The following is a 22,708-nucleotide window of genomic DNA, read 5'->3' on the forward strand; positions in this document are numbered from 1 at the left end:
AGAAAGTTCTTAGCCACAAAACCTGCTGGTGACCATCACAATAGACACTCCCAGTGAAAGTTCACTGGAGTCCAATGAGTCTCCAGCTGTGATGGAGGCCACCACAACCTTATTCAGGAGGATTTCTGCAAAATCATCTGCCAGAAATTCTGTGTTCAAAGGATGGTTGTGACCACTCTAGGTAGTCATTCTCACCAAAGTGTGTTGTTCCAAAATGTCTGATGTAATCAGACTTTTTATTTGTGCAAACTTCCCTCTGCTTCACCGTCTTCAATATGCCCAAGGTTTGCCACGCCTTGTCTGTTCCTGTTACAGTGCTTTGCGTTGTAATGATCTGCGATGGTATTTATTTCTTCTCAATAAAAGTGTTCTTGAAGGCTCATTCTTTTTGACTTTTACTTTAATTTGACATTGGTATAAGCAGATAATTTCTAAGAAAAATCTAAGTTGGGTATAGGAAGGAGGGGCCCCACATTCACTGGGGTTTGTTCCCAGGGTGGAATTATTCTGGTTTGTTGCTTGGGTTTTAAGGTTAAGGAAGAGATTCAAGGCATGGATTTAAACCACTGTGTGTGTTACTGAGGGTTCTTGGGTCCAGTCGACATCCCACTCAATGCCAGCATCTCCCTTGCTCAGCTTTTCTCTACAGAAAAGATCATCTCATTAATGAATATTTGTGTGGACTGGGAAATAAATTCTTTTTAAAATAGGACTTTCATTTTGACTGTGGGAATAAAGCCATAAGCATAAGATGAAGTTGCTGAGGCAGATTTAAAAAAAAAAAAACACAGCCACGGGGCATGGTGGCACACGCCTTTAATCCCAGCACTCGGGAGGCAGAGGCAGGTGGATCTCTGTGAGTCTGAGGCCAGCCTGGTCTACAAAGTGAGTCCAGGACAGCCAAGGTTGTTACACAGAAAAACCTTGTCTGGGGAGGGCAGGGAAGAAAGAACACCACAGCACTATGTGTACCATTAAGGAGATAGAAGAGAATTTTCGGGAAAAACTGAATGTCATGATTGCTTTCATCCACCGATGTGTTTCTGAAGATACAACAGTGAGAAAGAACTGACACACAGAGATGTTGATACATAGCTAGGCTGAATCTTTTTTAAAAAGTACCAATCTGGAAAGCTAGACGTTATCCATGAAGTAAGAGCTTTGGTGGGACAACTTACAGTTGCAAATGAGGTTTTGATACTAAGGTTAATCCATCCATGGCACCAAACCCTGTAAGAAAAGACATCAGTCTTGGGTCTGCAGATGGGGCCTCACTTAACTAACTGCTGAGGGCATGAGAAAGTCATCCTCTGGGAGGCCTTGGGAGGGCTGAGAACTGTGTTCACTGTTGAGTTCTGAGTGGCCTTCCTGCACTGGGTGCATGTAGTTTGGTGACAGAATTAAGTAGAAGTGATATCACTCAAATGGTGACCATCGTTACTCAGGGACAGGCAGGTGTTCTGGATTTTCCCACCTTTTGTTCTAAGCCTTACACTTTTAAAAAAACCTCTTCTAAACTGAGACATAAAATTTATTTTGATCTGATGTGAATATGCTTCAGAAAACACTTCCTTTATTAAAATACTAATTTTACAAGCCCTCACTCGTCTTTTATGTTCATTCTTCAAATCGCTATCAGGCCCTACAACAGTTGGGTTTATCTGGTTTACAGGTTCCCTGTTGCCTGGTAGTGGAAGGGCAGCTGGAGCGGAGACAGAAGCCTCCATTTTGGAGACATCGGTATTGTTCTGTTCTGTGTCCAAGACCTGTGAGAATGCCGGCACCTACAAGGGGAGAACAGGTGTGTTTAGACTTTTAGCCATAACCACAAAGATTTGAGAACATTTGGTAAACACAAGACAGACGATCCTATCTTACAGGCAGTTGCTATGGAATTGGTCTTGAGGCTACACTTCAATACTCAGTGAAGAGGGGCTCACAAGGCCCTACCCTGAACAAAATGCTATTTGATACTTGATAACTTATAAGGGGTAAAAGCTCAGTTTTCTTTAAAAGTATAGGCCCTGATAGTCAACTGTGGCCCAGTAGATGGGTCTAAACCCATAAGTACAAGGCAGAATCAGTTGAATTCAGTGCATTATTTAAAGGAGGGGAGGATTAAGAAGTTGGAAGAGATGGAAATATGAAGGTAAATCATAGGAGGGAGAATATAACCAAAATACGTTGTATTCATTTGACAAATTAATAAAATATTATATCAAAAATATATGCATACTTGTCTGACTTAAATTTTCAGGACAATGTGGTCTTGAAGTTTCATCCCTAGCTGAGGAAGTTGTTGGTGGTTTATGGCTTTCAGGGGAGGGAGAGTTAGTTCCCTTAAGGCTGTGTCCCCTAGTACATTGACTACATTCTAGTGGATGGCCACATACTCAGCTTTGCCAATTTTAGTTTGACTCAGGCTTTAAAAAAAATCTTGAGTAAAGATAGAATGGGTATGAATCTGAGAGAAATTACAAAGGAGTAAACATAATCAAAATATAATGTATTAAACTTTCAAACAATTAATTGATGTAGGTTAAATATTTTCTATACTCTCAGAGCATTCATTTGCAGTGAGTGTAAGGGAATGACTCTTACACCATTGGTGTAAGGGAATGACCAACTAAATGGTTCACACACTCAGCTCACCAGCTGATCTGTCCAAAGCCAATTTCTATACAGACTGCATTTATAGGCCTGCACGTGGAGGCCACTGACAGGAATTTAGGCCAGTGCTAGTCATAGTGAACACCACGGCAGGTCAGAGGTTGGCATTGAGACCACTCCTTCTGCTCTAATTTGTTTAGACATCAGAGATAAATGACTCAATATCCCTGAGCCTCGTGTCAACTAAACTGCAAAACTACAGGAGTAGAAAGGGAGAAGCACAAATTACAATGTAGCCAGAGAAGAAAGACAAGAAATAAAGGTGTAATGGCTCCACATTTTCCTGACTCTTCAATAAAAGTGAATCCAAAATGTTGAAATGGCTGAATTTACAGAAGGCATTCAAAACCTAGTTTTAAAATGATCTATAAAATCAGGAAGAATTCAAAGATAAGTCAAATTTTAAAAGGTCAATGTGAGATTTAGATGAGAAATTCAGCAAGTTGGGGGAAACTTTCAGCGAAGGCAGATTCTAAATGTTAAACATTAAAGCAAATATCAAAAACCCAGTGTAGATCATCACCGTAGTCTAGATCCACCACAAGATAGACTATAAGGATTTAAAGTTATCTTTGACAAAGTTTTATTTTCAGGTAGCAATAAAAGAGATGCCAGCTGAAGTAAATGAAAACCTATGGATTGTAGGTGAATGTTACCAAATCTAGAGAAAGACTGACCATTCTAGAAGAGAAGGTAATTAAAAAAATAGACATGATCAGTGAAAAGATTGTCCATGCCAAGTAATAGTTAAGATGGTTTTAGTATAAAACAAAGAAAGACTGCTGAAAGCTCTGGACATAAACAACAGATTACATATAAAGTTCTCAGTGCAAACATTAAAGGCTAAGAGAAAGTACATAGTGGTATATATTTCCAGCCCTTGGAGAAAATAGATCTAACCAATATTCAACCAATATTACTATACACAGCAAAGCTTCTCTTAATGTAGGGAAATAAAGACTTTATAGGATAGACACCAGCTAAAATAGTTCATGACCAGTTTGGTAATCTTGCATAAGATAATTAAAACTATCCTATGCAAAGTTTCAGAGACCTACAGCACATGGCACTTAAAGATGTTTTTATTATTTTAAAGATTCTTTTACAAGACAGGTTAACTCCTGGCAACACCCAGCCTACCTCAAAGAAGATGAACATCAAAGAACCTCCTTATGGAGATGGCTTCAAATGTAGCAAATCAGCCACTGGGCAAGATATAATTCTGCCTAAAAATTGGCAAGCTCGGATGCAGGCAGAGTTGATGGCCAAACTCTGCCAAGATAGGGTAAGCAAGTCATCAATAGTTCCTGCCTCACAAATATGTCTTTCAGATATATTGGGGCAGAAGGCTGAAAATGATGCCAATCATTATAGAGAGTATTAGGTGACTGTTCAGGCAGCAAACTGTCTTTGCCATTTTTTCATTTTGGAAGCTACTAACCTGCACTTCCAGTTCACTCAGGTAATTAAATTTTATTCCTTCTCAAGTCTCTGGTGAGGTTGAAGACCAGATAGTTTAGTCTTACAATTAAGCTTAGTTGTTTGGAGGTTAAGATGTTTTTAGGTCTAGATGGATGTTTTAAGTTGATAGAGATGAGATATGATAGATATTGATTTACATTGAGAATTTTAGTCTCACCAAGATAGGAAAATTGTTTTCTTCAAGGTTGCCAAATTCAAATAGCTAAAAACATTATGAATGTAACATTTTTATTATTCTTGACTGTTTTGTGATTCTTCTTGCTGTATGTAGTTTATTTTATTTACACATAATAATACAGATGCATATATAAAAATAAATATAATAAAGAATTCATTAAAACCACCCTATGCATAGATGATGAATAAAGTTGGTGATAATCATGAAACCTTCAGAAAGGATAAATTTTATGAGACTAACAAATGGAAAGAATTCAACTCAATAACTCAGCAAAAGAGAGAGAACAAGCTTTTAAAACAACCAGTAAAAAAATTATTGGAATTAGTACAACCTTCCAACAGTAGTTCTAGAATGCCCTTAATGCGATAATTAAATGACAAGATGGCTGATTAGAGGAAAAACAATACCCAACTCTTTGATGTCTTTAAAATCCAACTACACCAGAAAAGACACACTTTCACCAGACAGTGAAAGAATGACTAAATGTAATCTAAAAAGGAGCAAGAGTAACTATTCATATTCAATCAAGTGGGGTTTTCTTGGTTTTTCAAGATAGGGTTTCTCTGTGTAGCCTTGAGCATCCTGGAACTCACTCTGTTCACCAGGCTGGCCTCAAACTCAGAGACCCCCTGTCTCTGCCTCTCAAGGACTGGGGTTAAAAGGTGTACACTACCACCACCTGGCCAACCAAGTAGACGTTAAACAAAAAGTAGCCATAAGTGATGAAGAATGTCACTATATAGTAACAAAGCGCATAACCAGTGGAGAAGATGTGATGAAGGGAAATGAGAAGAATGTAAGAAGAAAGGATCAGGATACTTTCTGAGAGACGATTTACTCAGTGTATGACTGTGAGCTCTAACTGTGAAATCTTAAAAATACAGTTGCCCAAATGAGACCTGTACAACAACAATTTCAGCTGACATTACAACCTTGATGGGGGAAATCTCATAAGGCCCAACTCACAGGTGAAGTTAATGGTTGCTGAGAGTGTGTGTTCCAGAGATGAGCCCATGATAGGTTATCTACCCCTAAACACATATACATATGAACAACACTAAATAGATAGAACAGGTTGTGCTTACATATGTATATGTATTTATATACGTAACACTAACAATCAAAAAAGAGGCAATAAGTTTGAGAGGGAGTGGGAGAATGTAGGAAGCATTAGAAGGGGAGAGATTTGAGTGGAATGATACAAATATAATACTTATGTATGAAAATCCCAAAAAATGTAAAAGAAAGAAGATGTAATGATTGTAATGTATATTCACTATTTTGGTGGGTCCAGTTTCATAAAGCAAATGCTACTGAGCATGAAGAGAGAGAGAGAAAGATTAAAATTCAGCACTAATGAATGGTAACAGCACTCCAAGTGTCAGTACGGAATACCCCAGACAAAAATGAACACAGAAACTTTAGAGTAATTGTAAGCAAGATCAAATGATTGTAAGGACAGCCACATACTATTCCATCCCAAGGTTCTAAAATGCACAAAAGAAGTTTTAACAAATAAATATTGAAATCTTTTGTATTTTATCAGATTACAGTAAAATAAAATTAGAAATTAGCCTCAAGAGAAAAGCCTCAAACACATGAATATATTGAAAAAAATATAAAGCTTAGTTTTGAAAAAAATCAGCAGGGGAAAGGGATTAAAATTTTCATAGAAACCAGGTGGTAGTGATGCAAGCCTTTAATCTCAGCACTTATGAGGCAAGGGCAGGTGAATCTCTGTGAGTTCAAGGCCTGATCTACATAGTGAGTTTCAGGGTAGCCAGCCTGGTCTACAAAGCAAGTCTAGGACAGCCAAGGCTACACAGAGAAACCCTGTCTCGAAAAACCAAAAAAAAAAAAAAAAAAAAAAAAAAAACCAAACCAAACAAACAAACAACCTCAAAAACAACAACAAAGACACCCAACCAATTGAAACAACCAATTGCCAATTACTTCAACCCATGGGTATACCAATGGGCATTCTAAGGAGGACATTTGTACCTGTCGGTGCTTAGAATAAAAATATAAGATCTCAAGTAAGATAATGACACACCTTTAGGTATTAAAAAAAAAAAAGTCACATCAAGGGGCTGGAGAGATGGCTCAGAGGTTAGAACACTGTCTGTTCTTCCAAAGGTCCTGAGTTCAATTCCCAGCAACCACATAGTGGCTCACGACCATCTATAATGAGATCTGGCAGCCCCTTCTGCAGGCACACATGTGGGCAGAATACTTACTGTACAAATAATAAATAAATAAATCATAAAAAGTAATACCAACCCAAACTCCAAATCAGTAAGAAGGAAATAAAACAGTAAATGTCAGTTAGACCTGAAAATAATGACATAGGAACCAATAAACAGTTACAGAAGCTTCTGAACACAGCTCTCACAGTCCGTCCGAGTAGGGCATTGTCTTCACAGCACATTTCCTGTTGTTCTTTTGCCGACCCTCTTTAACAACTATGAGCTCTTTTTCAGCACTGAAGTTTTAAGTTTCCTAGTGGCCTTTTCTTTCCAAGCTGCACGTTTTTTTATTTCTTCCTACCATACTTGTCGAGCTGCGTAACTGTAATCACTGATAGCCACGCCACAGACTCAGCTCCATAACAACGACAACAATGAAAATCAACTCATTACTTTTAATTTAGCCTCATACATACTCTTAGGTCACAGGCAGAAAGCAACCAGATTCTTTGGCCTCTGGCCAGGTACAAACTGAATCATTTTCTCCTCTGAAAACTCATGAGCCAGGCCTCCACCTACTAAAGGTCTTTCAGAATTACTGTCTTCCAGAATTCTGCCAGAGTAGCTTATTTATCTCTGTTTACAGAATCCAGTGGCTTTTCTAGTATAAAGCTCCAAAATTTCCCTCAAATTCCTCATGAAAACAATATGATCTTGCTTTTCACAGCATGACTCCACTTTTCTGGTACCGGTTTTGCTACTGGTTACTTATCTGGTGCTGTGACAGAACACCAAGGCAAAAGCAACTTAAGGGAGGATGGGCTTATCTTTCTTAATGATTCATAGGGACAGAATGCATTGTGGTGGGAGAAGGCATGGTGTCTTGGTTAGTTTTCTACTGTTGTGATAAAACACCAAGGCAATTTACAAAAGAAGGCATCAAATTGGGCTTACAGATGCAAAGCATTACAGTCATCAATGTTGAAATAAGGACATGTGAGCAGGAACACCTGAGAGCTAACATCTTTTAAAAATTTTTTTTATTATACTTTGTTCAGATTACATCTTGATTGTTATCCCCTGGCTTGTATCTTCCTGTTCCCACCCTCCCTCTCTCATCCACCCTAATCCCTCCCCAGACCTATGATTGAAGGGGACCTCCTCCCCTACCATATGACCATAGCCAATCAGGTCTCATCTGGATAGCCTGCTTTTCCTTTCTTTTTATGCCTGATGGGCTTCCCCATCAAGGGGAAATGATCAAATCGGGGGGCACCTGAGTTCATGTCAGAGGCAGTTCTTGCTCTCTCCCCAATTGTGGAAAACGAGCTAGATCTGAACAGGGGGTCTAGGTATACTGCATGAATTGTCCTTGGTTAGTACAACAGTTTGTGTGGGCTACCTTGGGTCCACATTTGCTGGCCTTGGTGGTCTCCTTGTGGGGCTCCTGAACACTCTGGATCCTTCCATCCCTCTATTCTTCTGTACCACTCTCAGGGCTCCGACTAGAGTCAAGTAACAAATCCCAGCATCTGTCCTGATCCGGTGCTAGGTGGAGTCTCTTAGAGGAAATCTATATTAGACTAATATCCACTTACAAGTGAATATATACTATATGTATCTTTCTGGGTTTGGATTGCCTCACTCAGGACGATCATTTCTAGTTCCATCCATTTCCCTGCAAATTTCAAGATTTCCTTGTTTTTAATAGCTGGCCCACAAACAAGAGGCAGAGAGAAGAGCACACTGGGCTGTGGGGAGGCTTTTGAAATCTTACATCCCATCCCCACAACACACTTCCTCTGACAAGGACACAAAGACACATCTCCTAATTCTTCCCAAACAGTTCCGCCAACTGGAGACCAAGTATTCAAGCATATGGAAGCCATTCTTACTCAACTACCCACAAACAGCAACAGTAACTACAAACACGCAGGAAGAGCAGGGAGCTGACTGGTCACACTTCATCTACGTATGGGAAAGAGAACAAGAACAGGAAGTGGAGCAAAGCTCCAAACCCTCAAAGCCCCACGCCCCAATTAAACACTTCTTCCAGCAGCTTTCTAGCTCCTAAGAGTTCCATAACCAAATAGCACAATTATTGTGAATAATTATTCAAATATATGAGCCAATGGGAGACATTTCCTGTTTAAACTACAACAGTGCTAGGAAAAATAAGGCAAAAACAAAGAAACAGAAGGGATGCAAGTAGGAAAGAAATTATACCTAGTTGCAGATGATGTGATCCTATATCAAATAAACAAACAGAAAACTAGAAAGAATCCATCTACCAAAAGACTTAGATATAAGAAAACATTTTCAGCAAACTATGAGCTACATGGTCAATATAGAAGTAAGTAGCTTTCTTCTACTTGCTAGAAAAGAAATCAGAAAGGCAAGCCCATTTGACATGGCCTAAATATTCATACTTATGCATAATTTATGTACAATTATTTTACACATGCATAATAAAGATCTTTTTTTTTTTTTTTTTTTTTTGGTTTTTCGAGACAGGATTTCTCTGTGTAGCCTTGGCCATTCTGGACTCACTTTGTAGACCAGGCTGGCCTCGAACTCACAGTGATCCGCCTGCCTCTGCCTCCCGAATGCTGGGATTAAAGGTGTGTGCCACCATGCCCGGTGTCATAATAAAGATCTTAAAGACCTCTAGAATGAAACCTCCAAAGCACCAAAGAGAGAAAATGAAGACAATAGAAGATAGAAAGACATCTCAAGCTTATGGATCATGAAGAACATTTCACTGCAAGTGGTCTACAAAGTTGAGGAATTTCCTATCAAAATTCAATACCATCCTTCACAGAAATAGAACAAAACACAGTCCTTAAGTATAGAGAAAGGCAAATAACTCCAAAATAACTAAAGTATCCCTGAACAGAAAGAGCAGTGTTGGAGAATCACAACACCTGACTTCAGGTTATACAAAAGAGGGCCTGGAAAGATGCCTCAGTGGTTTTGAGTGCTGCCTACTTTTCCATAGGATCACTTCTATCCACTTCCTTTAAATGATGTTCGGTTTGAGCACCCATATCATGGCTCAAATCCTGTGTGCAGCTCCAGCCCTCTTCTGACTTCTGTGAGTACCAAGCATGCAAGTGGTACATAGCCATACATGCAGACAAAACACTACACACACACACACACACACACACACACACACACACACACACACTTAAAAAACTGTACTACAGAGCCATAGTAAAAAAAAAATAATAGAATGTTGGCATGGAAATAATAGACATACAAACCAGTAGAGCAGAATAGAAGGTGCCCACACTGTTATCAAAGGCGCCAAAGTTGTTATGCTGAATAATTTTTTATCATCAACTTGTTTAGATTAAGAAGTGATTAGCAGAGTAGAAATACAGAGCACTAGTGTCTGTGGTGGATTTCAAGAGAGGATTTAGGAAAGGGAGAAGACATGCTCTGAGTATGGGCAGCAACAACCCATAGACTGGGACCAGATGGAATAGTGGGGGTGGGGGGCGGGCTGGGGCTGGGGGTAGTATTGACATCTCTGTCTGATTCTGGCCATTCTTATGTGCATACCACTGTTCTGCCACAGCCCTCCCGCCACAACGGATGGACACTTCCAAAACTGAGTCAAAGCTGTTCTGTCTCAGGGATGAACTTCCAAATACACTGCAACAAAACATAACTGCCCCAATAACTGGTGCTGAGCATACTGAGCACCCACAATGTAGAAGACTTGGACTTGTCTCCTGTCTCTCAATCTTTACAAAAATTGACCTTGGATTGTAACAAAGACAGTTAAGACATATCAGACAAAACTCTGAAGTGAGTAGATAAACATAATGAAGTCATGTCAAGATAAAACAGACTTTCTGAGTAGTACTTGGTGGTGTGTCAAAAGTCTCATGTCTTAAGGTTCTGTTTTCTAATTAATTCATGGTCAATTTGGAGATGTTCTGTAATATTTAGAAGATGAGATATATCTGGGGGGAAATTCCTTATGGCACCTTCTCCCTGGGATTCTTCTCTCTGTCTCTTGGCTCCTACCTGCCAAGAGGTTAAGGGGCATCTTCACCACATGCCCCCACTACGGTGTTCTTCAGAAGTGCATGGGATCCAGCAACCATGGGCTGAGTGCTCTGAATCTCTCACTCATAATGAGCGTCTCCTCCTTTCATACAGTTCATATCATGTATTTGGTCACAGTGACACAAAAGCAACCAACACATATTGAAATGGGTTTTCATACAATTATAAAGCTTTGGCAAAACAGAGAAAACTGCACAATCAAGAGACAGCGGCTACACCAGAGAAACACATTGCCAACTGTTCACCTAGCAGAGGATTAATATCCTGGAAATGTAACACCAAGTTCAACACAACAGTTAAAAGTTGAAAGAGAAAATCATCCAGCGAGTAAGCAGACAATGAATTAAACAGATTATTTTCAAATGAAAAAAAAAAAGGACAGAATTCCAGTGATTACATGAAAAGCTGGTAAGCCTCTTCATTCACCAGGGAAATGCCCATCAAAACAACTCTGGAGTCTCATCTCACTACAGTCAGATTCACCAAGAGAACATAAGCAAGCAATGCTGGTGAGGACACAGAAAAAGAGGAACAGCATACATTTCCAGAGGGAATCTAAAGCAGTGCTGCCACCATGGCAATCAATATGGACGTTTCTGAAACTGTGAGGAAGAAGAAAGAAAACTTCGTTGCTTCAGTGATGAACGTCTACGTACACTGCAGCCAAGCACAGCTAACAATAACTGATGCTGAGGATGCTGAGAACCCACAAGGTAGAAGAGAAATTTGATTCCCATCTCTCAGACTTCACAAAAACTAGATGCCAACACCAAAAGTACTGCGTGATCTAGACCACTAACGCCAAGTGTGCTCTAAAAGGATGGAAGTTAGCATATCGCAGTGGTACCCACAATTCCATGCTACTTCAGTGACTATTCACAGCAGCCAAGGCATGGAACCAACTTAGATGTCCTTAAGCAGGTGGGTGTACATGTGAAGTTCTCTTCTGCCACTGTGATGAGAAAGTGTCATTTGAGGAAAGAGAGTCAATGTGATGAGCATCATAGTGAGAGGAATAAGACAGACTCAGAGAGTCAAGCACCACAGGTGTTCTCTCATACACCTCGGGGCACAAATGAGTACATAAAGAAAAAAGGAAATTAGAAATATTATATGAGAAATGGAGGGTAGGGATGAGGTAATAAAGGCATGAATTTGTTCAAAGTCCAGATATCCATGAATAAAAATGCCACACAAACCCTTTCTATTGTGTATTTAATATGTATATTAAATGCACAACATTTAATATTCAATAATATAAATAATATTTAATAAGCCCAGTTAATTGTGTATTTAATATGTATATTAGACACATAACATTTAATATTCAATAATATAAATAATATTTAATAAGCCCAGTTAATTGTGTATTTAATATGTTTGAAAAGGGAGGAATTAGGCAGGCAGTGGTGGTGCACACCTTTAACCCCAGTACTGGGGAAGCAGAGGCAGACAGATCTCTGTGAGTTCAAGGCTAGCCTAGTCTTTAGATGCATTCCAGGACAGCCAGGGCTACACAGGGAAATCTTATTTTGAAATAAACCAAATAAATAAGTAAATAAATGAAAAGGCAGGAACTAAGTATGCCATTAGTTTCAATAATGTCTTACATCAATGACACAAACAGCAATGAACTTAGTCTCAATGGTGTGTGTGCATGTGTGTGTGTGGTTGGTTGGCTTTTGTTTTCTCAAAAAGACTTTATTTTGGTTCATTTTACATCAACAAAATCATTGAACTCCATAGAGATTTTCTATTGTATTTATGGAATTACACTTTGGACATATATTTTAAGGACAGAGATGTTTTCACTGGCCATAGTATTTCATCTGTGATTTCTCCTGAAGGCTGATGGGCTACATGAACATTCCAACACTTCTCATCATGTGACTCAACTTGTACTCTATATTCTCATGTTAAACATGTATGAACAGTGCATGTCCGAACCTAATTACAACTTTATAATTTATTGTAGGAGCTACAAACTAGAAAATAACACAACTTTATAGAAATACAGTTTTTTGAAGTGCTGGAGTCACATCCAGGGTGTATGGAGCTAGAGACTGTCACGTTAAGTGAGAAAAACCAGGCCTATAAAAGTTACGCATTGAATGTTGCCTCTGACATATGAGATGAAGCCGCCATGGGAGCAAGAGTGGGGCTATTGAGGCTGCAGAAGGGGGAGAACTGGGACGAGCAATGGGGCCTTTGGTGTCATAGGATATTGCATGTATGTGTGGAGAGGAGCTACTTCGTAGTGCGTATAGTGTCAGTGTACAGCCACACTCTGTTCTAGAGCAAGTCTCTGTGTGACCCGTCATAGAGTGCCAGAGCTCTCACATTGCCAACTGAGAAACCTAAGCTGTCATGTATCTCTCACTGTCATGCCCTAAGGCTGCTTATTTTTCTTTTATGGCTACCAGTTATCTAAGTAACATGTTGCTCCCCCTAACTTGTAGACAGGGTAACTGTACTTATTGTCATACACTCATAGTAATTTAATTTCAAGTAAATACAATGTACAATCCTGATTTGTCTGCCAGACATTCCAAACATCTACCCAGTAATCATTCTTTACTTATTAATTTATTCTTTGAAGTTTTCATACTTTTTAATAATACAGTCTAGTGATATTCATCTCTCTACTCCCACCTTATCTAACCTGGCATAGGACTTAGGTCAAATTAACATGACCAGGCATAGGGCAGATGCTTAGGGATTTAAGGAAGAAAGGCCAAAAATATTAAGGAGGAAGATACATTAAAGGACTGAGAGAAATATTTGATCTTTATATGAGAGGTCTATGAAAATAAACTTTCTAGAGTTGCCTTCTGGGAACTAAGATATGGGTAGGGGGTGGTGTCTGAGGATGAACAGCCATTGATCAGGCTGTGGATGCAAGGATTTTGTATTCTCAATTTCTCTACTTTAAATCCACCCCGAGCCTCCTGGGTGCCACTCTGAGTTTGTATGATAAAATTATGGGCAAGTGTTGACGTTTTAAAATAAAAGTTGCAAGGAGAGATTGAAGAATTTCTGGTGAAAGATAAAAGTTTTACTGTGGTACATTTACACTATGGAATACTACTCAGCTATTAAAAACAAGGAATTCCCGAAATTTGTGGACAAATGGATTGAACTAGAAATGATCATAATGAGTGAGTTAACCCAGAAGCAGAAAGAGTCAAATGGTATATACTCACTTATATCTGGACACTAGCTCAAGGGGCATGTCCCATGAAAGTCTTCAGTTACCAGGAAAGTGAGACAGAGGGGAGGACATCTTATTGGGACTCTACGTGAGAGAAGCATGGGAGAATGGGGAAATAAAAGAATCCGTAGGGTCCTAGAAACCTACAAGAACATTATGAAGGGCGATCTGGGCCCAGGGGTCCTGCTCAAACTATGGCACCAGCCAAGGACAATAGGTGCAGTAAATTTGGAACCCCTACCCAGATCTAGCCAATGGACAGGACGTTCTTCACAGGTGAGTGGAGAGTGGGGACTGACTTTCACACAAACTCTGGTGCCCCATATTTGACCACGTCCCCTGGATGGGGAGGCCTGGTGGCACTCAGAGGAAGAATAACAGGCTACCAAGAAGAGACTTGATACCCTATGAGCATATACAGGGGGAGGAAGTCCCCCTCAGTCACAGTCATAGGGGAGGGGAGTAAGGGGAAAATGGGAAGGAGGGAGGAATGGGAGGATACAAGGGATGGGATAACAATTGAGATGTAATATGAATAAATTAATTTTTAAAAATTTTAAAAAGATAAAAGTTTTAGAGTAAAAGATCTTCTCATTGAAATGGAATGGATTGCTATGGGGCAGTAGTTTGAGAAAAGTTGAGACATCCCTCCCCCCCATCCTCTACCCCCGCCCAAGTTCAGCCATCTCTCCCACAGAATCTATAGGTGTTGAAACTCACACTTGCAAAGAGGTCGGGGGCGGGGCGGGGGGATGAGACTGAGAGCAGACATGAAGCAAGAGAGAGAACCTCAGACGCAGACCCAACAGTTTCCTGATAATGGCTTCAGACACACCCTATGGCCTTGACCGTGAGCAGAGGCTGGACAGCAATCATAAAATGTACCTTGCCAAAGTCCTTGCTATCATACTCCTGAGAGAAAGTCACCCAGGACAAGGAAATTTGCTGCCAGCATGCTGGGGAGGGGCCAGGAGGAAGCCGGTTCCACCAACTGGAGGTGTCAAAAGCTGACTTGGAGGTGGGGTGTTTGTGTAGTCATGAGGAGGAGAAGGGAGGGGTGTCTACCAGCCTATCTAAGCCAAGAGGGAAGGAAATCAACCACACTTGCCACTCCCAGGAAAAGCAACCACAGGGCAAACCAGCACAGAGATAAAAGAAGTCAGTCTGCCTCCTGAATTCTGGTAGCTCCCAATACCCTAGTTCAGCAGGAAACTGAGGCCGATATTAGACCTTGGCATCATCTCTGTTTAACTTCATGGAGCTTGAACGCATTGCCTGTCTAGACTCTTTGTTGAGTGAGAACGTGTGCCTGGTGATCTCTCAGGGGATCCGAGATGAAGCGTGCCCTTGTCATCAGCCTGGCTGAGTCGTGGAAAGATCTGTAGAGCGATCCTGGCATAGTCCCCATGTGGAAGAGATCCTGGGTCACTCAGATGACACTCACAGAGCTGCCCCTTCAGCTGTGACGTGAAACCCGTGGCATTGTTTTGGGGGCTGCTTTGGAGTCTGTCTGGTGAACCCTACAATCCTGCTAACTAGGGGCCTTCTCCAGCCAGATGTGGAAGCTGTTAGCTTTTCAAGCTAACAGGATGTGTGTCTTCTAGGTGGGATCTGGAAATCATAGCAGGTGGATTTCTGTTACCAGAAGCTTCTGCAGGAAGAGGGCAGGCAGAATTACGATAATTAGGTCAGGGTGGGGAGTCCTGGGTGAGACACTGAGGAGAAAAGGTGGTGGCTGGGGTCACGTGGGGCTAGCGCCTGGAGTCCTTTGCCTATTTTAAGGCAGGGAATAGGCTAAGGCTAGCAGGGCTGTGTCTAGAGCTTGCAGGTAAGGAAGGTAGGAGTTTGTAGGGCTGTGAATGCCTGTACCAGTGGGCTGGATTAGCTCTCTGTCCTTCTGGGTTCACAGACAGAAGACTGGGCAATGGGGGGGGGTGGGGGGGAGCGGAGAGAGACACAGCTTTGCCAGCAGGGGTTCCCAGGTGCCTGAATTTATGTGGCATATGGTCACTGTTAAATGTTGAGAAAGAGATAAGGTTTAAACATCATGCCCACCAAAAGGAGTTCCGTCTCTCCTTCCATCTCAGCATCTTCAAAGAAGCCCTTCTAAATGTCTCAGAGGAAGTCATCTTTTTACAAGGTTTCTCAGCAGCTGAGCCTAACAGCCTGTTCCAGAGCAGGTAGTTACTCGCTTTTATAACTAATTTTTATGCTGTATTTTCTTCTCAAGTTGAAAGTTTATAGAGAGTCTGAGATGTCACTCTCCATGACTCCTTCTCCTCCTCCTTTTCCTGGCAATACCTGTTCCTGGTTGCTGCTCATTAAGTATTTGCTCAGTGGCAGCCTCAAGCACCTTTGGTTTCCAAAGACCTAGGCTGAGGTCTTGTTATGTTGACCTCATTCTGTTTTCAAAGGGAGATAGTGGGGAGTCCATTCCTTTATCTGCCAGCAGGAAAAGCTTGTCAACTAGATGGTCTTGTCCTATGGAGTCCTGGGCACCAGTCAGATGAGGTAAGGTCTAAAAACTTTGCCAGAAATAAAGGATGGAATGATCCACTGGTACTTATGAATGCTCAAGGGGAACATGAAATCAGGCTGCAAGCCCACATAGCCTTACCAGAAACAAAACGCAGCAACTTCCACACTCTATTCTGAGTTCAGCAGTTAAGTGTAGGCTAAGAGACAGTGAGTGAGCATAGAACCAAGCAACTGCATTGGCAATGACAACCAATGCCTGAGGTGATGGGTACAGTGTCTAGCTAGACATAACTGTTTTGCAGTTCGCCCCCCCCACAAGGCATTTGGTATGTTACAAATCTACATGACTTTTACCTAAAATTTACAACTGTATCCAAACAAAGCAAATTGAGAACTGTCAAAATTCACACAACAAACCTAGGCCAAGCGCATTCAAGGTCTACCAGCAGCCTGGCTCCGGAGTCTCTTGGGAGCCTGCCTGTTTATTGCAGAAGACACCTGGGGGATTTCATTCTCCCCTCTCCCCACCCCCCCCCACCCCCCCGTCTAGAAGCATAAGGGCCAGGCCAGCGTATCAATCCTAGAGGAAAACACTTTTATGAAACTGCGGCCTTCCTTGTGGTCAAAATGAAACCTAGCAGTACAGCAGTGCCTCCTTGATGGTCTTCCTTGGCCCTTGGGACTCAGCATGATCCAAACACCATAAATGGGCTTTGGGGGTGAGATAAGCCCTGATCATTGCTATTTCCAGACAAGTGGCTTCCAGTCATGTACTCACAGGCCATACAGCTAGGGCATTCATATCCTAAAAGTATGCAGTAGAGTGCTTGTACCTAGGAGTTTCTAGTAATCGTGGTAAGTGGTCCTGGATCCCAGCTCCATCCTTACAATGAATGGTCTGGAAGCACACCTGAACCTGCCCACCCTTCGGAGGTGGTCCTATTTCTATGCTTTGAATGAGTTGCCTGGCATCAAATTTAGAGTACTAGACAAAAATAAGAAAAAAAAATAGCCAAGTAGTGGTGGTGCATGCCTTTAATCCTAACATTCAGAGACAGAGGTGGGCAGATCTCTGTAAGTTTGAGGTCAACCTGGTCCACAGAGCAAGTTCCAGGATGGCCAGGGATACACAGAGAATCACTGTTTCAACAAAACAAAACCAAAAACATTAAAAAATGTCTTCATTTTGAAAAATACGCTTTTAAATTTTCTTGAGTTTGGGTCACGAAAAGGAAATTTCTCCTTCTTATGCAGTGAAAACATTCCCACCCCCGACCCCCAACACATACCAAAGTGTATCAATTAGCATGTGCTGTGTTATCAGTGTGCACTGGCATTTTCTAGACTCTTAAAAAGTGTAACTTATTAACTTCATCTCTTTACCTCTCTAATGGGCCATTTCCTCACTACAAAAAACTGTGTTGGGAATGCAGTCTGACCCAGATTGCACATGGGAAAATTGGGGAATAACTATTTTCAGACGCATACCTCCAGAGGCTAGCATGATAGCCTGGAGAAAAACAAAACAGGATTTTCCAGAGCGTTTCACAACTAAACTTTCTTCCCTAGGACCCTCTTGATACGAATATGGAAACTAAAACTCGGAAATACATGACTTTTTCAACATTACCTTGAGAGATGGCTGTGGGGTAAATATGTCCTTAATCACTGCTTCAGAGTCCTACTGTCTCCCATGCCAGGGAAAGGCTGCTTTGGCCAAGAGAATCTGGGCATCCTGTGGACCCATGTCAAGCCCTTCCTTTGGTAAGATCGCCTTGCCAGAAGAATGTGGTGGCTACCAGGGGATGTGAAAGGTCACCTGACGTCTCTTGACTGCATACCCGGTATTTCCAGGCATTTACAACTGGCTGAGCTGGCCTGGTGAAGGGGCAGTGGCACTCTGCCTGCAGCAGGATACTCAGGGAGGCTCCACCCAGAGACCCAGTTGAGGTGGTGTCTGTCTCTGGATCAAAAACTAGTCTCTCGGTCTGAAGAATCCTACCACAGGCAGATAGACTTCCATACAGATATATCCTACATTTGCGGGACAAAGGCCACGGCTTGGAGATACCCACTACTCTCTGAATCCTTACCAGGCTCACTTTGCTGCTGCCCAGGGTTGTTGACCAAAGGCCATTCAGGATGCTTTGTCACTACACTTGCAAGATGAAGAGGCAGCTATTATCTGTTCGCCTTTAGCCTCTGTGTCCCCAGTCCCAGTCAGACCCATCAACAGGTCCCCAAGGCTTACCTGGCTCCATCTGGGAGAAAAGAAAAAATAGCATCACCAGAAGAAAGTAATGAGTTTTCATGGCGGCGGCTGTCAGGGTCCAAGAGTGCAGAGAGGACGTGAGACTCCCAGGGAGCTGAGCTGAGGCCTGAATGAGCTTGTTTTTTTATAGGAACCCTGGTTGCATAACCTCATAAATGAGCTGACAGGAGGCGTTGCAAACCACAATAAGGTTCTAATGACACCTCATGTTAAGAGAAGAGTCCAAGTCCCGTGGGTGCCTCAGCTCTTTCCAGCTTTAGCTGGAATTTATTTTTCAGCCAGGAAAACGGAAATAGGCTTCTTTTGTCAATCCTGCTCTGATTCTCAGGTTGGGATTCTAAGACACACCAGGCAAAGCAACACCCCCTGGACCCCTCAGATTAGACAGGCTCAGAGAGCCTCTAAAAGCCCAGCAACCCAAACAGGTGACTCTGGCTCTGCAGACAGGACCTGAGCTAAGTCCAGGGAGGCACAACTGTCCACTTGGTGTGTGGCCTTAGCCAGGTTCTTGCGTGTCTAGTTATTGTACTGTTTTAAAATATCTTATTTTGCATTGAATTTTCAGAGCAAATCTGTGAGCAGATTTCATAGACTATTATGAAGGATCCTACTTACAAGCAGCAATAAATGGCTCTGCACAACATGCAAGAGTGGAGCTTATTAAGGGGATTCTGAGGAGCGCATAGAACCATTGTTGGGGATGGAGGACTGGGCTTATGCCTGAGCTGCCAGGAAAAAGATCTAGTTCTGTGCCACTTGATCTGGCGAGCAGTCTAGGGTACAGCCACCTCTCAAGAAGCACCAGCTTACACTCTATGGAAACTACTGATACCACTAGCAGAAGACCTTTCTATACGAAGATGTGCACCTTCCAGATGTACCTCCCCGCCTACAAGCACACACACATGCATGCACACACACACATGCATGCACACACACACATGCACACACACACGCACACATACTAGTGCTCTCACACACAAACATACACTCAAGCACACAACCGTCTATCTCTTCGTACACACACACAAATATATATGTATGTGTACATATATGTGTGTGTGTATATATATATATATATATATATATATATATATATATATATATATATATGGAGAGAGAGAGAGAGAGAGGAGGGAGAGACAGAGAGACAGAGAGGGAGAGAGGAAGAGAGTGAGAGAGAGGCAGAGAGACAGAGAAACACAGAGAGAGACTGACCAAGAGATTTGTTTCTCTCTCAATCCCAACCTTGGCCCTTCTCTCCCTGTAGCTGTACTCCAAGGCAGGACGCTTCCCTGGCTCCTAGAGACTGTGTCATTAAGATTGGCTACAAGAGATTCCAGGAAGGCAAGGCCATTTGGTGTTTAGTCAACAGCTTAGAGAGTTGTTTGTATCTCCCACCAGTTTTCTGAAATGGAGAATTCCCGAGATGCCCAAAGAATATAAGACGCTGCATATAACCTAAGTACAGCTTATAGTATGTATTTTATAAAGATCTAGGTCATATTCATGGACACGGGCACATTGACTTGATTCTCATGTGTTCCAGGAAGTATCCACTGGCACGGTGTATGGTGAGAGAACAGCTTTGCTCACGTATAGGTGCAGCGAATTATTCTCATGCTGTCATTGGAATAGAAATGAAGGCCCCAGGAAGTGAAGGGTGCAAAGCTGGGCTTGCATGTGCTCTGTAAGGAGGGCCACTGCTGGCTAGTTTCCAGGAGTGTCCCTTCAGGATACTGAGAGTTGCAGAGCAAGAGATTACCATGTGGTAGAAAGGAAACACTGCTTTGGGCTCCTTTGCTTACTTCTGATCCCATGCGGAAGCAGCTGACACAGAGACTCGCCTCTCTAGGTGATAATACCACATGGCTTGATGGACTGCCCGCGTGATTTTGTAGAAGTGCATATAATACTGTGTACTTGTCCATTCTGTAGGAAAAGCAAGAGATCATAACTTTTAACAAAACATCTCAAATTGTATTGCTAGGTGTCGGGTAATTGCATCTGAGCTCGGAATTCAGGGGTGATCAGAATCAAAAGGATAATTCTTATTTTCAGAAGTGAAGTTTTCTCCTCGGAACCTTGGGAGCACTTGGTTTTTAAGGCCGTGTTTAGAAAACCTCAGCCATCTTGAGATTAATTTTCTAGTTTATTTCTCAGAGGGAAACTTCATTCTAGCATGGAACCCTCTCGGTGTCCTCACATTGCCTCAGTACCCCTTGTGGAGAGAGTATGGACTCTGCTACAAGAAGCTATGACTACCCTGAAGGCTAGGTGCAGAGGGTGGGAGACCTATCCCAGCAATGTCTTTCTGGGGGGTTCGTACCCTGACACAGCATCTGCATCAGCAGAAAGCATCACAGTGGCTTCAGATAAGGCAGGGTTCTGTGCCCCCTTCATTAGAGATCACCAAACCACAGCTTCAACTATCAAAAAGTCCCCTGGTAGGGGGAAGATAAGAAAGGAGACATTCATCTTGCCTTTCTTCCCAGGAATTCCCCCCATTTGTTACAATGTGTCTAATCTGGAACTATCCCTCACTGGCATTAAACATACTCCATAAAGGATATTATCAGTACTCAGAACCAGTCTGTTGTCTCAGCTCCAAACTGTGATCTGGGTGGGGGCCAAGGATAGACCCCTGTTTGCCTGATAGTGTAGATATCATCCGTGCACAGTTTTGTCCAGGATCACCACTTACTGGCACTGGAGTCACAGACTCACAGTATCTAAGCTGGAAGGAACTTAGCCAGCAGCTCTTCCAAGGACTTCCTATTTCCTGTAAGGACCTAGGGCTGTGTCAAGCAGGGCCGTAACCTTGGCCCATCCAGACCTGAACAGCTGTGATGCATTTATGGCATTTGTCAGGCCTCGTGAATGAGCTCTTGTGCAAGAAAGGCTTTCTGGTAGCTGGGAAAGGAAAGAGAAAATGAATCTAGTGTCCAGAAAAACAGATGGTTTGTGGCTACAGAAAATAATTCCTGGAGAAAGAGATGGGTTCGATGTCATATCGTGAACGGCAGGGGGCGGGCTGAAAGGTTTTATTGCTTTCCAAGCAAACAGTCCCAACTCACCTGTTCTAGGCCTAGGACTGGGCTACACCCACTGGGCCACCCAGAGAGTCCTTAAGCTGCTTTTCACCTTTGACCTTGACTCTAGGTTCTCAGGGTCATAGAATCTGAGCATGGTTCTCCATGGCTCTTGACTCATTAAGATCTGCATTTGTTTCCTACTATTGAAACTATTTTAAGGTTATCATTAAGGCATTCTTTGGGTCTGTGTCCATGTTATCTACAGCTCCACCCATGGTGGTCTCTTCAGCGTTGGGGACGGAGTACACCCGGCCACCAGGCTGCCTGAGCCTTTGGGGTGCTTCTTGATGCTAACATTGTTGAAAACAAAAACATTTGAAAACACTTCAGGATTTCAAAGAATGGATTTGTTTTCATGCGGTTTATTCTGAGCATGAAGCAGAGGCCTGCAAGCCCCCGCAGTGGAGAAGCAAACTTGGACTGTGTGTTCCATCAGCCCGGCCAGAGTCCTCCAAGTCTGCTATGATCCACTCTTCTCTGATGATGTTTTTGTTGATTAAATTTACAGAAATGGGAAGATACCAGGAGTCTGGAACTGCCATAGTTGTCAGCACAGGAAAAGGTGCTGAGTGGAGGAGAAAGGGTGGGGAGGAGAGAGGCAGGGGAGGCAGTGGCCTTGTGAGAGCCATAGCCATAGAGTAAAGAGGTAGAAGGCCAACTCAGAGGCAGGGCTTAGACAGAACTGGCTGAACAGGATCTTGACAAGTCATGGGTCAACTGCCATCCTCAGGTTCAATTTCAGGACTTTTATAATATTTTCAGAATCAGGGTTCAGGCCAGCAGCCCTTCCTGAAGCAGCCTCTGGAGAAGAGTAACCAACAGCACCTGCCCTTTTGACACATTCTCCTAATGACCACACCATTGCTTTGAAGTTTCCTTCTGGAAGCAAACACTTTCAATTTTAGTATTTTGAAGTTCAGGTGGATCTGGCAATCTAACTGCTGTGATTTATGCCCCTCCAAATTGTTCCTTTTCCCAACCTATAATGCTGTAAACCTTATTGTCAGTAGTGATTTTGAATGAAATGTTTTACAACAAATTAGGAAGTAGGATGTG

At 42.2% G+C, this 22,708-nt stretch overlaps 1 protein-coding gene across 1 annotated transcript; it reads right to left on the reverse strand.

Moving 5' to 3' along the window:
• Window positions 1-1,300: 1,300 nt before the first annotated feature.
• Defb1 (defensin beta 1) lies at window positions 1,301-18,703 on the reverse strand. The gene is made up of 2 exons (XM_051169870.1): window positions 18,537-18,703; window positions 1,301-1,784 (listed from the first exon to the last, which is right to left on the reverse strand). Exons 1-2 carry the CDS (start codon window positions 18,595-18,597, stop codon window positions 1,636-1,638), a joined length of 210 nt encoding a protein of 69 aa, XP_051025827.1. The 5' UTR covers window positions 18,598-18,703; the 3' UTR covers window positions 1,301-1,635.
• Between the last annotated feature and the right edge of the window lie 4,005 nt (window positions 18,704-22,708).

Source organism: Acomys russatus, chromosome 27 (assembly GCF_903995435.1).
Source record: "Acomys russatus chromosome 27, mAcoRus1.1, whole genome shotgun sequence".
Lineage (NCBI taxonomy): Eukaryota > Metazoa > Chordata > Mammalia > Rodentia > Muridae > Acomys > Acomys russatus.

What these genes read in the sequence shown, in the direction of transcription:
- Defb1 (XM_051169870.1), bottom strand. Translation starts at nt 18,597, where the DNA reads ATGAAAACTCATTACTTTCTTCTGGTGATGCTATTTTTTCTTTTCTCC. An exon ending in TTTCTCCCAGATGGAGCCAG is followed by an intron (nt 1,785 to 18,536) that starts GTAAGCCTTGGG and finishes CTCCCCTTGTAG; the next exon opens with GTGCCGGCATTCTCACAGGT.